Here is an 18,472-nt window from a genome sequence, read left to right as displayed (position 1 = left end):
TCTTTACTAGCTATTTTGTTTGTCAGCTCCTGCATCATTTTATTGTGATTCTTAGCTTCCTTAGATTGGATTTCAACATTCTCCTGAATCTCAATGATCTTCATTCCTATCTATATTCTGAATTCTATTTCTGTCATTTCAGCCATTTCAGCCCAGTTAACAACCCTTGCTGGAGAACTGGTGTGATCATTTGGAGGAAAGAAGATGCTTTGGCTTTTCGAGTTATCAGAGTCCTTGTGCTGGTTCTTTCTCATCTTTGCGGGCTGATGTTCCTTCAGTCTTAGAAATTGCTGTTGTTTCCATTTTTTCCTTTTATCCTATTCGATGACCTTGGGAGTTTGATTGTGGCATAAAGGGTATAAAGTGGGTTCAGTCAACTGACTTTGTTACCAGAAGATTCAGGGACAGTGGAGGCAGGGAGGGGCAAGGCTCAGCTCAGGACTCCTGGATTGCCTGCTGTAACTCTGGGGGACTGGTATCTGGCTCCAGCTTTGTTCTCTGGCTCCTTGAGGTTGGGAACATGCTGCACTGAAGGGACCAAAGTGCTCCCAAACCACTGGTCACAACACCCCCATGGGTGATGTCAGCCAAAGCACCTTGCAGGACAGTAGCAGTGGGATCCCTCCTCATTCACATGTACCAGCAGCACGGCAGTGGCAGGGTGGTGGGGTACACACTCATCAGCTGTGGCAGGGTGCTAGCAGGTGCCAGGTTCCCGGCCTTTGTGCAGGCATTCATAGCAGTGGTCACAGCAGTATGACTCAGGGGATTGGGGGATCCCCACCAGCAACTGTGCATGCATTTGCATAACACTGTGGTGTTAGCATGGGGATGGGACACTAGTGGGTGCAGGACTATATGAACCTTTTGTGTGCATTCATGCTGGTGGCAGTGTCTGCACATGGCTAGGGGTGGGTTTGTGTGTTTTGTGCCTAGTTTTGCACTGGTAGCTCCAGTGCACGGGCAGGGTGCTGGTAGGGCTGGGGTTGGTGAGCTTAGTGTCTGCCAATGCTCTGATGTCAGTGGTGGTGTGGTAGGGGTAGGCGGGATGGAGTACACTCACGCTGCCAGCAGTGGCAAGGCATGGTGCACGCACACACAGGTGCTGGCAAATTTTATTATTAAAAGCTTTAATTTCCTGCCACTATTCTTTGCCATAAAGTCACTATAATTTTTTTTTCTGTTTTTATGACATTTCGATCTACCCCACCTTCCTTGTTGAACTCAAGACACAGTGATAGAAGGGCTTCCTTCCTTTTAGAAGGGGAACTTATTTCCTTTCTGAGGTCTGAGCTAAAACTTGATCTGTCCAACTGAAGAGAAACATGAATGGCATGACATTGCCTTAAGGACATTTTAAACTTCCTTTCTTCCCAAACTTAAGAGCTTTGCAATATAAACACATAGTGATATAAAATAATAAGTACTGTTAAGCTAAAGTAAAATTTGCATAAAGTTGGAAAATTTCCATGTTCTACGTAGAGTTAAAACAGTTTTTAATTGAGTACCACCTATCTCAGGGCTTTAATACAATCATTTTTAAAAAGTAAATTTTGGCCAGGCACAGTGGCTGCTGCCTGTAATTGCAGCATTTTAGGAGGATTGCTTGAACCCAGGAGTTTGGGACCAGTCTGGGCTACAGAGCAAGACCCTATCTCTACAAAAATATATGAAAAATTAGCCAAACATGGTGTTGTGCACCTATAGTCCCAGCTACTGGGGAGGCTGAGGCAGTACAATCACTTGAGCCCAGAAATTTGAGGCTGCAGTGAGCTATGATTGCACCACTGCATTCCAGCCTGGGCAACAGAGCAAGATCCTGTCTCAAAAAGAAAATTACATTTATTTAAGATGTACAGCATAATGTTATGGGACACATATAGATAATAAAATGACTACTATAGTGATACAAAGTAACATGGCCATTATCTCACTTACTTACTCATTTGTGTGTGTGTGTGTGTGTGTGTGTGTGTGTGTGTGGCAAGAACAGCTAAAATGTACTCATTTGGCAAAAATCTAAAATATAGTGCCATTTTATTAACTACAGTCTTCATGTTGTGTATTAGATAGCTAACCTTGTTCATCCTGATATTATACGTCATAAAATATTCCTAAGGATATTAGACTTAATTTTTAATACATATGGTTAAGCAAAAAATAAAATCAATTATAGTTCTTCTGCAATTATAATTGTCCTTGTCCTACATTATTTGGAGTTTCAACAATGTCTAGAGACTCTGTTATCCTACGTATTGTCTTACTGCACCAAGAATATGTTACTGGAAAAGAAATTGGAAGCACCGGAATTTAAAGCCATATAGCTGGGAATCTGGAACAGGAGGGATGTAGAGAAAAGGAAGATGTGGAAACAATGCCAGATGGTATCTGTCCTTTCTTTATGTACCGAGGTCTCAGAAACTTTGCTGTCATTAAGTCTCTCATGGTTTTATAATTACTGTTATTCAACTAAATGTGGGCCATCTACTCAAGTCACCAGTGGACCATTCAGAAAATGGAACCTTTGTTGTTGTCCTTTTGTAACTACCTGGTGGCCCTTTACCCTGCTTTAAAATGTAATGTATTTTCTGAAGTGTTATCTGGCACCATTTAATACTTCCAGTAGAAATATGCTAATGTACTTATAAGAGTTTAATGCTGCAATGAAAACTCCAAGAATGAAATATTCTTTTAGGAAATTCAATTAGTAGGAACTTTTTTTTTACATACAGAACTTTTTAAAAGTCATATATTACAAAATAAACTCATTATATCTTACAAGTTATAGCTCTATATTTAAATTGAGAATCACCTCTAGTCTGAAATGTAAACAAACTAGTTGTCACATATATACGCAGAAAATCTGGAGCTATTGGTATTTAATTGATTTAGGCAACAGTTAAGTGGCATATCAAATAAAAAAGATGTGAGTGAATGGAACTTTGTTAACTTATGCTATAATTAAAGTTCTGAACGGAGACATTGGCCTACTAATTTCACCAAATAACTAATGGCACGTAGAGAGATTAAGCCATTGAATGAATGGACACAGTTCTAAACTGAATAAGACCAAGCAATAGTGTCCGGACTTATGACCATTTTGTCTCACTCTCTCCATGTTCCAGTGAAAGGCAGTTTTGCCTTATCCTTCCCTGTGGAGTCAGATATTGCCCCCATTGCACGAATGTTCATCTTCGCCATTTTACCAGATGGAGAAGTTATTGGAGACTCTGAGAAGTTTGAGATTGAAAACTGTCTAGCCAACAAGGTGAGTGATTTAACAGAAAATTAAAAGAACACAAATAAATGATACTGTAGGAGCCATCTATTTTACCCCAGAGAAGGCTGAGCCCAGAAGAGTAAAATGAGTTGCCGAACAGTTCCCAACAAGTTTATGGCAGACCTGAATTTCTAGGCATCTAATACAGTACTTTTTCAATTACACAAAGCTGCTACCAAATAAAATACGATCAGTTTTGTGTTCATGATGCTCTTCTCTGCTGATTCAATTGTGTGAGTATGTAAAATGCTAAGACTCAAAAGTTCCCAAAGCCTGAAGAATAAGTGCAAACAGTAGGATTACCTTATCATGTGTCAGAGATAAAGATGGCCATCTAAAAATCAAACAAGATATCTATCCTTATTCTGCCTCAGTTGTCTCCTTAGGACAAGACTAAGCTACTGAGAAGCTATATTTTGTTAAGAGTCCCCACCTATGTGCTAGTCATGTTTAAAAGAGTGAATAAATTAATGTGTTGCCAAAGTATTACATAATTTGGATCCTGTCTAAATAGCATCACTTTTGGTCACTGGAGTAGGTAAGCTTGTTATAAAATTAATACTTACAAACATAAGGGAAGTCATGTACCTTTTAACAGATCTAACTATTTATGTCTCTAGAGTTGTTGGGATCTGTGATTGGGGTAATAAGTGATTTACAAATTATTTTCTATTTTTAAAGTGAAGGAAACATATAAAAATAGGTTTCTGACTGACATCACCAACATAGTCGTATGAATTGAATATAAGGGTGACTTAGGAGATGCAGGTGACTGCAAGATTACAGAAGTTGGGAAAATGCTAGTTGACGTTCCCTTCATTTCCCACAGGTGGATTTGAGCTTCAGCCCAGCACAAAGTCCCCCAGCCTCACACGCCCACCTGCGAGTAGGAGCTGCTCCGCAGTCCCTCTGCGCCCTTCGTGCTGTGGACCAAAGCATGCTGCTCATGAAGCCTGAGGCTGAGCTCTCCGCCTCCTCAGTGAGTTTCCAGCAGCCTTGGGGACCAGGAAGGGCCGTTCCAGAGGCTCAGAGCAGGAAGCCTCTGTTGAGAGTAAAATGTAACAGTAAAAATACTTCCCACTTGCCGAGTACTTGATAGTTTCTCAAGCTGTCTCATATAGGTTTTCTCACTTAATCTGCCCAACATTCCAGAGAGTAGTAGTCCCATTTTAAGATGAGAAAAGAGGATTCAGAATAGTTGAGAGATTTGTTCAAGATAAGTGGCATAAGCTGAGATGTGATTCTGAAATTCTGAATCTGCCTGCAAGTATAATTCCTTCTATGACACAGCTTCTATTTCTGTAAATAATCAAGTCTTAACCTCAGTTATTAATGTCTTACAGTGATCTTCATGAAAGCTATATTTTAAGATTCCCCACTTATGTGATAGTCGTGTTTAAAAGAGTGTTGCCCAAGTAATAGATAATTTGGATCCTGTCTAAATAGAATCACTTTTGGTCACTGGAGTAGGTAAGCTTGTTATAAAATTAATACCTGCAAACATAAGGGAAGTCATGTACCTTTTAACAGATCTAACTATTTATGTCTGTAGAGTTGTTGGCATCTGTGAAAGTGGTAATCAGTGATTTACAAATTATTGTCTACTTTTAGAAAATGACCTACTACACCTTTGTTAGCAATGTTGATTCACGGACTAAAATTTTAATTCTCTGCTCTTTACTATAGTTATATTAATTCATGGGGGTAACATTTGGCATGTTGTGATGATTTATTTATTATTATTATTATTTCAAGCTTACTACATGCTAGATCTGTTGTAGAAGCTGGGAAAACAGAAGGAAACGTATCACAGTCCTTGTCCTTAGAGAGAGGCAATTAAAAAAGGCTATAGGTGGCTCAGCAAAATAAAAGGTGAACATTTGTTAATTATTGCCATTTGGAGAAAATACTGTCTAATATGGGGTTTTTGAAGAACAATTATCAGAAGGAAGGGAAAAGTTCAGAAACTACTTGTCTAACCTATTTAAAACCAGATTACTCATATTTGGAATTTTTAACATAACGCAAGAAAAAATAATATTATGATTTGATCATTGATAAAAAGTTATGAGAAATTTGATAGCTTTAACTGCCTCATGAATCACCATTTAAAAGGGTCAATTGACTTATGTATTTGGGAGGTATTATTACCTTTCAATGTTGCTTGGTAAATTAGTAATACGAAAGTTTCTTTTGTTTGTTCTAGTTTCTACTTCATGTCTATTAAAATGTTAAACTGTGAGATAACTATATCCAAGACCCCTGTCCTACTTTTAATTATCAAAATTAACATTCTTCAGGTTGGAGCATATCCACTAGTGCCCCCTGATCTGCAGGGGTGTGTCTCAAGACCTCCAACTGTGGATAGCACTGAACCCAATGGCCATCAGCCGGAACACGTTTATGTTCCTGTCTTCCACCCACAAATTTAATGCCTTTTCCATCTTAAGGAAGCACTTACCACGTACTGTAGCCATAATTTTTGTAGTTTGAGATGTCACAGCAAAACAAGCATGATTTTCTTTTTCCTTCTTCACAGTTTCATGGATAGAAGATTCATTCTTACCGTAGATCTTAGCAACCTCAGCATACATCATTTTTAATTTCCTTATCAAGTGGAGAACGTTCACCTTTTCACCTAAAGGAAGCACCTTAATGGCTTCTCTTTCACCTCCGAATTGCCAGCCTCAGTACTCTGGTGCATTGGGGCCATGATAAAGTAAAATAAGGGTGACTTGAACACAAGCACTGTGATACTGTGACAACCTTGTAACAGGATTCTAGGTGACTAAGGGGCAGGGAGTGGCTACAGTGTGGATCCACTGGAAAAACGGAGGATTCATGTCCCGAGCAGGATGAAGCAGGAAAGTGTGAGAGTTCATCATGTTGCTCAGAATGGCAGCAATTTAAAACTTATGAATCGTTTATTTCTGAATTTTCCGTTTAACATTTTTGGATCACAGTTGACCACAGATAATGGAAATCTTGGAAACCAAAACCGCAGATCGGGGAGATTGCTATAATCAAAATTTTTCTTGATCTTGATTTGCATTTGATATATATTTGATATATCTCCTCATAGCATAATAATTATTATGCAAGAGACAATGACTATATTTCTGTATTTTAGTTAGAGGAAACAACATCAAGAAGTTAACCTGATACAAGAAAACTGTCTCTTTGAGTGCTTTCTTTGGAAATATGCCTATTATTTTTACACTCTGTATTTATGGCAGTCTATTCTAAGCTATTAATTTCAGCAGGTAGTACAGGAATTTATTCTACCTCTGAAAAGTTTATGTCTGTCTTATTCTGTTTAGTCATATACATTTAACAGTCACTTCAGTAAGGTTTGGTAAACTTGGAGTGTTGTGGAAGTGAGAAGGAATTATGAACGTAACTGAAGATTTCAGATGATAAATTATAGAAACCTTTAAGCTCAGTCGCTTTGAATAGTAATAGAAATCATTAGTTCACCCAATATAAATAATACACGTTCATTTATGTACCTACTTAATTCTCCTCAAAAACAAAGGTAAATAGATAAATAAGTAGAAAGGGTGTTTGTGTTAGCTAACTACTGCTGCATAACAATTTTCTTCAAAACCTAGTGGCTTCAAACAATAAACATTTATTATCACATGCATTTCTGTGAGTCAGGAATTCAGAGCAGCTTAGCTAGGTGGGTCTAGCTTGTGACCTGTCATGATTGTGATTAACATGGTGGCCAAAGCTGCAGTCACCTGACAGCTTGACAGAGGTTGGAAGATCTGCTTCCAAGACGGATTTCTCGAACGCTATCGGCAGGAGGCCTCGGTTCCTCACCACACAGAGGTCCTGGGGCTGCTGGTATCCCCATAATGTGGCAACTGTTCTTCTCCAGAGCATGTGATCCAAGAGAGCTAATGTGTTCCAAAGAGTGCTAAAGTTGCAATATCTTTTATGACCTAGGCCTGAAAGTCATGTCCCCTCATTTCCACAATATCCCATTGGCTATAGAGGTCAACCCTGTTCATTGTGGGACGAACAATGTTAGGGCGTGAATACCAGGAGGCAGAGACTGTTGTGGGCAATTCTGGAAGCTGTCTCCTCAGCCTGACCTCTGATCCCCAGAAATACATGAGCTCTCACATGTAAAATATACTCGATCCTCTCTCTGAGGTCCCTAAAATTCTCATCGTAAAATAGGAACAGCTCAAAGGCTAAATATCATTTAAATCAGGTCCAAGTACAGATAATGCCTCTCAGGTGTGATTCCTCAGGTCCAATACCTCTAGATACAAAGACATTGAGCTAAAGCGTACTCAAGTTATTTGGCCCCACACACTCAACATACAGTGGTGGAACTGGCATAGAATAGTCACTATTGACACTCCTGTTCAAAAAGGAGGAAACAAGAGGCACTCAGGGGTTACTGGTCCATAATTACTCAAGATTAAGCCAGGCAAATGGAAGTTCTCTGATTAAGACTCAATCTTACATCAGTCCAGGGATAAATATTCAGGCCTCTGGCCCTGCCCTGTGGGTTCTTGATTCTGTTGAGTCATGCATTTTCCATAAAAAGTACCCTGCATAGACATTGGTCTATCCAATATAATGATACAAGTTCATTCATGTGCCCATGTTGTTCTTTTATTTTTATTTTGAACATGGACTGTGTTTTATTTATTTATTTCTTCAACTTTTATTTTAACTTCAGAGGTACAAGTGCAGGATGTGAAGGGTTGCCACATAGGTAAACATGTGCATGGTGATTTGCTGCACAGATCAACCCATCACCTAGATATTAAGCCCAGCATCTATTAGCTATTCTTCCTGATACTCTCCCTCCCCACACCCTACCCTCTAATAGGCCCCAGTGAGTGTTGTTCTCCCCCATGTGTTCTCATCATTCAGCTCCCACTGATAAGTGAGAACATGTAGTGTTTAGTTTTCTGTTCCTGTGTTAGCTTGCTGAGGATAATGGTTTTCAGGTCTATCCATGTCCCTGCAAAGGACATGAACTCATCCTTTTTATGGCTGCATAGTATTCCATTGTGTATATGTACCACATTTTCTTTGTCCAGTCTATCATTGATGGGCATTTAGACTGATTCCATGTCTTTGCTATTGTGAATAGTGCTGCAGTGAACATATGCATGCGTTTATCTTTATAACAGAATAATTTATATTCCTTTGGGTATACACCCAGTAATGGGATTGCTGAGTCAAATGGTATTTTTGCCTCTGGGTCTTTGAGGAATCACCACACTTTCTTCCACAATGGTTGAACTAATTCACACTCCCACCAACAGTAAAAAAGCATTCCTTTTTCTCTGCAACCTCACTGTTGTTTTTGACTTGTTAATAGCAGCCATTCTGACTGGTGTGAGATGGTATCTCATTGTGGTTTTGATTTGCATTTCTCTAATGATTAGAGGTGTTGAGCTTTTTTCCTATGTTTGTTGGCTGCATGTGTGTTTTCTTTTGAGAACTGTCTGTTCATGTCCTTTGCCCACTTTTTAATGGGTTTTTATTTCTTGTAAGTTTGTTTAAGTTACTTGTAGACTCTGGATATTAGGCCTTTCTCAGGTGGGTAGATTGGGAAAATTTTCTCCCATTCTTTAAGTTGTGTGTTCACTCTAATGATAGTTCCTTTTGCTGTGCAGAAGCTCTTTAATTTAATTATATCCCATTTGTCAGTTTTTGCTTTTGTTGAAGTTGCTTTTGGCATTTTCATAGTGAAATCTTTGTCTGTGCCTATCTCCTGAATGGTATTGCCTAGATTTTCTTCAAGGGTCTTTATAGTTTTGGGTTTCACATTTAAGTATTTAATTCATCTTGAGTTAATTTTTGTATATGGTGTAAGGAAGGGGTCCAGTTTCAATTTTCTGCATATAACTAGCCAGCATTCCCAGCACCATTTATTAAATAGGGAGGACTTTCCCCATTGCTTGTTTTTGTCAAGTTTGTCAAAGATCAGATGGTTGTAGGTTTGCGGTTTCATTTTGGAGTTCTCTATTCTGTGCCATTGGTCTATGTGTCTGTTCTTATACCAGTACCATGCTGTTTTGGTTACTGTAACCTTGTAGTAAAGTTTGAAGTCAGGTAACATGATGCCTCCAGTTTTGCTCTTCTTGCTTAGAATTGTCTTGGCAATTCAGGCTCTTTTTTGCTTCCATATGAATTTTAAAATAGATTTTTCTAATTCTGTGAAGAATGTCAATGGTAGTTTAATGGGAATAACATTGAATCTATAAGATACTTTGGGCAGTAGAGCCATTGTCATTACATTGATTCTTCCTATGCATGAGGATGGAATGTTTCTCCATTTTCTGTGTCCTCTCTGATATCCCTGAGCAGTGGCTTGTAGCTCTTGAAGAGGTCCTTCACTTCCCTTGTTAGCTGTATTCCTAGGTATTTTATTCTTTCTGTAACAATTGTGAATGGGAGTTCATTCATGATTTGGATCTCTGCTTGCCTGTTGTTGGTGTATAGAAATGCTTGTGATTTTTGCACATTGATTTTGTATCTTGAGACTTTGCTGAAGTTGCTTATCAGCTTAAGAATCTTTTGGGCTGAGATAATGGGGTTTTCTAGATATAAAATCACGTCATCTGCAAATAAAGATAACTTGACTTTCTCTCTTGCTATTCAAATACACTTTATTTATTTCTCTTGCCTGATTGCCCTGGCCAGAAATTCCAACATTATGTTGAATGGGAGTGGTGACAGAGGGCATCCCTGTCTTGTGCCAGTTTTCAAGGGGAATGCTCCCAGATTTTGCCCATTCAGTATGATATTGGGTGTGTGTTTGTCATATATGTCTCTTATGAAGTTTGTTCCTTCAATACCTAGTTTATTGAGAGTTTTTAACATAAAGGGATGTTGATTTTATCAAAGGTCTTTTCTGCATCTATTGAGATAATCAGGTGGTTTTTGTCTTTAGTTCTGTTTATGTAATGAATCGCATTTATTGATTTGTGTATGTTGAGCCAAGCTTGCATCCCAGGGATGAAGCCTACTTGGTTGTGGTGAATAAGCTTTTTAATGTGCTGCTGGATTTGGTCTGCAAGTATTTTGTTGAGGATTTTTGCATCGAAGTTCATCAGAGATATTGGCCTGAAGCTTTATTTTTCTGTTGTAACTCTGCCAGGTTTTGGTATCAAGACGATGGTGGCCTCATAGAATGAGTTAGGGAGGAGTCCTTCCTTTTCAATTTTGGGAATAGTTTTAGTAGAAATTGTACCAGCTCTTCTTTGTGCCTGTGGTAGAATTCAGCTGTGAATCCATCTGGTCCTGGGCTTTTTTTGGTTGTTAGATTGTTTATTACTGCCTCAATTTCAGAACTCGTTATTGGTCTATTCAAATATTTAATTTCTTCCTGGTTCAGTCTCCAGAGGGTGTATGTGTCCAGTAATTTATCCATTTCTTCTAGATTTTCTAGTTTATGTACACAGAGGTGTTTATAGTATTCGCTAATGGTCGTTTGCGTTTCTGTGAGGTCAGCGGTGATATCCCCTTATCATTTCTGATTGTGTCTACTTGATTCTTCTCTTTTTTTCTTCTCTATTAGTCTAGCTGTCAGTCTATTTTATTAACTTTTTTTCAAAAAACCAGCTCCTGGATTCATTGTTTTTTTAAGAGGGTTTTTCATGTCTCTATCTCCTTCAGCTCAGCTCTGATCTTTGCTATTTCTTGTCTTCTGCTAGCTTTGGGGTTTGTATGCTCTTGGTTCTACAGTCCTTTTAGTTGAGATGTTAGGTTGTTGACTCGAGATCTTTCTAGCTTTTGGATGCAGACATTTACTGCTATAAATTTCCCACTTAACATTGTTTTAGCTGCATCCCAGGGATTGCAGTACATTGTCTCTTTGCTCTCATTAGTTTCAAATAACTTCTTGATTTCTGCCTTAATTTCATCATTTACCCAAGAGTCATTCAGGAGCAGTTTATTCAATTTCCATGTAGTTGTGTGGTTTTGAGTGAATTTCTCAATCTTGAGTTCTAATTTGATTGCACTGTTGTCTGAAAGACTGTTATGATTTCAGTTCTTGTGCATTTGCTGAGGAGTGTTTTACTTCCAATTATGTGATCAATTTTAGAGTAAATGCCATGTGGCAATGAGAAGAATTTATATGCTGTTGAATTTTGGTGGAGAGTTCTGTAGATCTCTATCAGGTCCACTTGATCCAGAGCTGAGTTCAGGTCCTAAATATCTTTGTTAATTTTCTGTCTTAATCATCCATCTAATATTGTCAGTGGTGTGTTAAAGTCTCTCGCTATCATTGTGTGGGAGTCTAAGTCTCTTTGTAGGTGTATAAGAACTTTATGAATCTGGGTGCTTCTATATTGGGTGCATATATATTTAGGATAGTTAGCTCTTCTTGTTGAATTGAACCCTTTACCATTATATAATACCCTTCTTTGTTTGTTTGTTTGATCTTTGTTGGTTTAAAGTCTGTTTTGTCAGAAACTAGGATTGCTTTTTTCTGTTTTCCATTTGCTTGGTAAATTTTCCTCCATCCCTTTATTTTGAGCTTGTGTCTCTCCTTGCATGTGAGATGAGTCTCTTGAAGACAGCATACTGATGATGGGTCTTGGCTCTTTATTCAGCTTGCCATTCTGTGTCTTTTAACTGGGGCATTAGCCCATTTACATTTGAGGTTAGTATTTTTATGTGTGAATTAGATCCTGTCATCATAATGCTTTTTTCCAGACTTGTTTATGTGGTTGCTTCACCGTGTTCTGGCCTGTGTACTTCAGTGTGTTTTTGTAGTGGCTGGTAATGGTCTTTCTTTTCCCAATGTAGTGCTTTCTTCAGGAGCTCTTGCAAGGCAGGCATTGTGGTGATAAATTTCCTAACCATTCACTTGTTTGAAAAGAATCTTATTTCTCCTTTGCTTATGAAGCTTAGTTTGGCCAGGTATAAAATTCTGGGTTGGAAATTATTTTCTTTTAGAATGCTGAATACTGGCCCCCAATTTCTTCTGGCTTGCATGGTTTTGGTGGAGAGGTCCACTGTTAGTATATGTTTCCTTTTGTAGGTGACCTGGCCTTTCTCTCTAGCTGCCCTTAACATGTTTTCTTTCATTTTGACATTGGAGAATCTGATGATTTTGTGTCTTTGGGTTGATCTTCTTGTGGAGTATCTTACTGGCCTTCTCTACATTTCCTGAATTTGAATGTTGGCCTATCTTGCTAGGTTGGGAAAGGTTCTCCTGGATGGTATCCTGAATTATGTTTTCCAACTTGGTTCCATTCTCCTGTCTCTTTCAAGGATCCCAATCAGTCGTAGGTTTGGTCTTTTTACATAATCCCATATTTCTCAGAGGTTTCGTTCATTTCTTTTCATTCTTTCTTCTCTACTCTAGTCTGCCTGTCTTATTTCAGATAGATAATCTTCAGGCTCTGAGATTCTTTCCTCCTCTTGGTCTATCCTGCTAAGGATACTTGCAGTTGCATTGTGAAGTTCTTGTGATGTGGTTTTCAGCTCCATCAGTAGGTTATGTTCCTCTCTAAACTGGCTGTTCTGGCTACCAGCTCCTGTATTGTTTTATCAGGATTCTTAGCTTCTTTTCACTGGGTTACAGCTCAGCAAAGTTTATTATTATCCACTTTCTGAAGCCTACTTCTGTCAATTCAACCATCTTAGCCTCAGCCCAGTTCTGTGCCCTTGCTGGTGAGGTGTCACAGTCATTTGGAAAAGAAGAGGTACTCTGGCATTTGGAGTTTGCATTGTTTTTGAATTAATCCTTTCTCATCTTTGTGAGTTTATCTACCTTTAATCCTTGAGGTTGCTGCCCTTTGAATTAGATTTTTGTTGGGTCTTTTTTGTTGATGCTGTTGTTTTCTGCTTGTTTTTCTTTTAACAGTCAAGCCACTCTATCATGGGGTTGCTGAGGTTTGCTGGGGGTCCACTCCAGACCCCAGTTGCTTTGATTTCTCCCATACCTGGAGGTATCACCAGCAAAGGCCACAAAACAGCAAAGATGGCAGCCTGTGCCTTCCTCTAGAAGCTTCATCCTGCGGGGGTACTAACCTGTTGCCAGCCCACATGCAACTGTTGGAGGTGACTGGAGACCCTTATTGGGAGGTCTCACCCAGTCAAGAGGAATGGGATCAGGGACCTGCTCAAAGCAGCAGACTGGCTGCTTTTTGGTAGAGCAGGTGTGCTGCATTGGGTGGGATCCTTCCTCGTCTGGATCACCGGTATTCTCCAAAGCCAGCAGGTTGAAGTGGCAGAGTCAACCGAACTGCAGAGATGGCAGACACCCCTGCCCCCCAGGAACTCGGTCCCCGGGAGAGATCAAAGCTCTGTCTTTAGAACCCTGCCTGGAGTACCTGAAGCCCCCACAGAAAGGTCCCACTCGGTGAGGAGGAATGGATCAGGGTCCCACTTAAAGAAGCAGTCTGATCACAATCTGGCAAGGTAGTTGTGCTGCATCGTGGGAGACCCCTCCTCATCCTGACCATCTGTATTCCCCAAGCCTGCAGGCTGGAGTGGCTGAGTCCTCAGAACCACAGAGATGGCAGCCACCTCTCCCCCAGGAACTCAGGTCCATCTCAGGTGGACTCCAACCCACCGCCATTGGCTGGCTGGGATTCCAAGACAGTGAGTCTTAACCTGTGAGGTGCTGTGGAAGTGGGGTCCACAGGATGATGCTCTTTGGCTTTCTGAATTCAGCCCCCTTCGTAGGGACATGTACAAACAGATTTCCTACCTTTCCAGGGATCCCAGGGCCGGAGTACTTAAAACTCCTGGGTCTCTGTGTGCCTAAGTGGCTGCTCTGCCAAGACTCCACATAGCTTTGTGTATCAGACCCAAGGCCCTGATGGCGTGGGTTCACTAGGGTATCTCCTGATCCACCGGTTGCAAAGATCCATGGGAGAAGTGTGATTTCCCAGGCGAGGTTGCACAATCACTCCTTCCGTTGCCCTCCCCCACCTTCACCCCTGCTGCTTTTCATTGTTCTCTGTGGCTCAGGTTGCTTGCCTAGTCAGTCTCAATGTGAGAACCTGGGTATTTCAGCTGAAGGTGCTGAATTTAATATCCCTTTTTCATTCCACTCCGTAAGTGCTGCAGACCACAGCTGCTTCTAATTGGCCATCTATACGATTTTCTATCTGAGAATAAGCCTGAGTAGACGTAAATGTTTAACAGGTGGCAATAATAATTTGTAGCTAAATTCCTCAGGGCATTAAGTATTAATTAAACACAGATGCAAGTTAGGTCTTCTTCCTATATTTAGTCTATTTTTACCTGTAGACTCTACAATGAAGTTTTAATTAATCCTTCATAACTTAAGGTTTTATTAATCTTTGGAAGCATTTTCCCAAGTAGGTTTTATTTCTTTATGACAAAACAACACTGTTAAATATAAGGAAAATCTTCAACTTATCTCTAAGGTACCAACTACATGAACACACTCAAGAAAAGATTGGTGATAATTATTTTATTTCTCTCAGTTCATTCTATTTCAAAAGAAAAGTAAGTAACAGTTCTGCCTTTGATCTCTCCACTGCTACAGGTATATAATCTGCTAACTGTGAAGGATCTCACCAATTTTCCTGACAATGTGGACCATCAGGAGGAAGAACAAGGACACTGTCCCCATCCTTTCTTCATTCGTAATGGAGCCTTCTATGTTCCCTTATCAAGTAATGATGAAGCAGATATTTATAGCTTTCTCAAGGTAAAATTCTCACTACTTATTAATATGCTGGCTTGTGATTTTTTGAATGTTAATAAAACTCTATCTATTCATAATCTTAGTAATTATGTAGACTTGCCTCTCCATTTTTCAGCAGAGAAAAATGAAGCCAATTAAAAGGTTAGTCTCTGTCAGGACCACATAGAAGTTCAGTTTGTGAGTCAGGGCTAGATCTAACCACTGCCTATTCATCCAGATACCTTTTAGTTATATTTAGGGTTTTCTTGCAAACTAAAAAATAATAAATAAAGAATAAAATCTTAATAACCCATAAGTTTTATAATTTAACTACTCTATATTTACTGTCAAGTGTTTTGCCATAGAATTAATATAAGGTTACTGGAATTACATAGGGCAGTCTCTAAGGATAGTATGTTTTATATATTCTAATCAAGCTTATAAGTTGATTGAATAATTATTTTTTTCCAGGGGATGGGATTGAAGGTGTTCACTAACTCGAAAATCCGAAAACCAAAGTCGTGTTCAGTCATCCCCCCCATGTCTGCAGGAGCAATAAGTCAAGGATACTATGGAGGTAAAATTTGCTTTTAATTTTATTTCATGTCCAACAATATTACTATGCCAAAAATGCTAAAATGAAATAATGTAGCCCTATTTCCATTTTATACACACAAAGAAACCAAGATTCAAATTAATTGTTTCTTGCTGAGGTGACTTAGCTGGTGATAGCCAGAACTGATCAAGGATTATTTTTTAGATACAACAGATACTTCAGGGCACAAAATCAGATAAAATACAAGATTCTGATGTACCATAAGAGAGGGAAAATGCTGACAACGGAAGGAGAGAATAATTCTGATTATGGAAACAGGAAAGAAATTCATAGGGATGCTGTATTTTGAAAAACATAAAGAAGGACAAAGGGCTTCACTGGTGACCAGAAACAACGTGAACATCACAGAAATATCTCATAATCCATGGCCAAACCCACTACTCAAATAGAGCAGCCTTTTTCAAGACCCTTCAACTTATTAAAACATCTGTCTCATCACCAGATCTACTTACATTTGAACACTATCCAGCCATTTCTCATTCCTCTATCATGAATCCAACTCCCCTTTTCTCCAAAATATTCCTGACGTCCATCTGCTAACAAATATTTATATGCTCGGATTGGAAATTAGAAGTCCTATATGTGAAGTGGGTGTGTCACATCTCCTCTTTAAGACTCAAATCCTTCGTTAATAAATTGAAGGAATTTGACTAATGGTTCTTCAAGACCTTGCAAAATGCCCAATAAGATAACTAAATATAATGTACCAACACAAATTAAGAACTTTGATTATTTAAATAGCATTTTCCATGTTCCTTGGCATTTAAGATTAATATCAATGTTTAAATGAGCTTTATTATTAAGAAAATGGCACCTTTTCAAGGGCCATGGACTGTTTATCTCTAAGTATACCTTCAATGATAGCACAAATTTCAAACAATTTCTCAAAAATGGTAAATACGATTTTGTCATGTAACTAAGATGTTATATAAACAATGAGAATAGAGAATAAGGGAAAGGAAAATAGCCATGATATTTACATAGAACAAACTTCAAGTTTAAACCATGGAGGTTTAGGGGGAAGGAAATGTTCTTGAATTTATTAAAACTGGAATTGGGGGTATATAATAACACTCAGGATAAAAAAGAGCTTCTAAAATGTGTGGTGAATACACAACAGGGATTGAAATTAGTAGCTATAAATGAGTCAGGTATATGAGGAAATAAAAGAACTAAGAAAACTGAAATATCTTGTGAAATTTCTGGATAATAAGTTCAACAACATGAAGCCATTTCCATGACTATTTGGGAAGTCATCATGCACCCTGAAAGTGTTTAATGCTATAGAACAGTACATATGAAGAAGATCAATTCAATAGCATTGATAGGACCTAAAAGAGAGGACGAGTGAAAGATAATAATTAAACTAAACAAGGAACGAAAATTATGCTAGACAATGAAAGACATGGCTAGTACTTGAAACTACAAAAATTAAGAAGTTACAAATTTTAACTCGTGTGTTCAATAGTTACTGACATAGTTTCTGGTTATATAACAAACATTAAGAACAAAACTATTCAACTATATGAAGGTTATGTTCTAATAGGCTCAGAGAGAATATAAACAAAATAAGCAAGTAAATTATATGGCTCACTATAAGTTCATAAATACTATATGGAAAAATTCAAGTAGGGAAGGGATGTTGAGACTGAAGGAAGTTGAAGATTTAAATGGGGGGGTGGTCAGTAAAAATCTTACCAAGAAAGTGAAATTTGAGCAAAAACTTCAAGGAAGACAACAAGCCATGTGACTCTCTGGAAGACGAGTGTCATAGTCCTAGGAAACAATATCAATAATAGAAAATACTTATGCAGTGTTTTCTATGCTCCAGGAGATAGGTAATAGGGAGATAGATGATTGATAGATTGGTAGGTTTGATAGATCAATGGATAGTTATAGATAGATGAGTTTAGATAGATTTCCTTAATTCTTGCAGTAGCCTTATAAGGTAGGTATTTTTAACACAATTTTTCATACGGAAAACTGAGGCCCAAAAAGGTTAAATAACTAAGCCATTAAGATCTCATAGCCAATAAAATGTAGCACGCAGTAGATTCAAGTCAGGGAGTTTGATTCCAGATCTCATGTTCATAACCTCTTCACTAGTCTATCTCTCAAAGGCTTTGAGGTGAGAGTATGCCTGAAATGCTCTAAGCAGAGAAAGAAAACCAGTGTGGTTGGAACAGAATGAATAAAGTGTGAGCAGTTGGAGAGAGAGATCAGAGCAATACTTGAGGCCACATTGTGTGGGCCTCGTAGGTCATAGTAAGGACTTGACTTTTATACTATGAGTGAAATAAGAAGCTTTTCAGAAGAGGGGTGACATGATCTAACATGTGTCTCAATCACACTAGATTCTAAATTAAAAGAAAATGTTCAGGGTTTTTTTTTTTTGTTTTTGTTGTTGTTTGCTTGAAGGTATTAAAAGTCAAAAAGTATTACAAAGCTGGGTTGAGCAGCCCTTTTTAAGCCATGAACAGAAAATTTCATTGAAAGTATTTTGAGATCAGCAACAAAACAGAGTATGAGTGGCTTAGTCCAGAGTTCAACAAATTTTCATAAAGTCAAATGGGGAAAAGAAGCAAGAAAAAAAAATAAGATTTTTGTCCTGGGAAACTGATTCAAAGGCATTTACTGTAGAGATTATTAGTTGTGGCATGCAGAAGAATAAAACTTTGATACAGAGACTAAGACAGGATACATGGAAAGTCAAGTTGACAGTAAGAGTAGGAAGGATATAGCCATCGTCCTCTGAATGGAGTTGAAATAACACATAATGCCATGGTTTGTTAACTGCAATAACTGGAGGAGTTTGAGGGCCCTTGACATATCCAACAGAAAATGGAAAATAGTTCATTTAGATGTATCATCCTTTTAGATATTTCAATATTTAAGATAAGAGTGAGGACAGAGAGGACAGAACATC

At 38.5% G+C, this 18,472-nt stretch overlaps 1 protein-coding gene across 2 annotated transcripts in view; it reads left to right on the top strand.

Annotated features, from left to right (window-relative positions):
- LOC105499889 (pregnancy zone protein) overlaps window positions 1–18,472 on the top strand; it is a 59,124-nt gene that overhangs the window by 22,940 nt on the left and 17,712 nt on the right. For both annotated transcript variants that reach the window (XM_024787100.2, XM_011772740.3), the window contains exons 14-17: window positions 3,126–3,268; window positions 4,110–4,259; window positions 14,790–14,954; window positions 15,402–15,507. In XM_024787100.2, coding sequence (XP_024642868.2) covers window positions 3,126–3,268; window positions 4,110–4,259; window positions 14,790–14,954; window positions 15,402–15,507 — 564 coding nt within the window. The remainder of the gene's footprint in view (window positions 1–3,125; window positions 3,269–4,109; window positions 4,260–14,789; window positions 14,955–15,401; window positions 15,508–18,472) is intronic.

The sequence above is a fragment of the Macaca nemestrina genome, chromosome 10 (genome assembly GCF_043159975.1).
Source record: "Macaca nemestrina isolate mMacNem1 chromosome 10, mMacNem.hap1, whole genome shotgun sequence".
Classification (NCBI taxonomy): domain Eukaryota; kingdom Metazoa; phylum Chordata; class Mammalia; order Primates; family Cercopithecidae; genus Macaca; species Macaca nemestrina.
The sequence above is the reverse complement of the archived record's forward strand: the minus strand, read 5'-3'. Positions and strand labels throughout refer to the sequence as shown.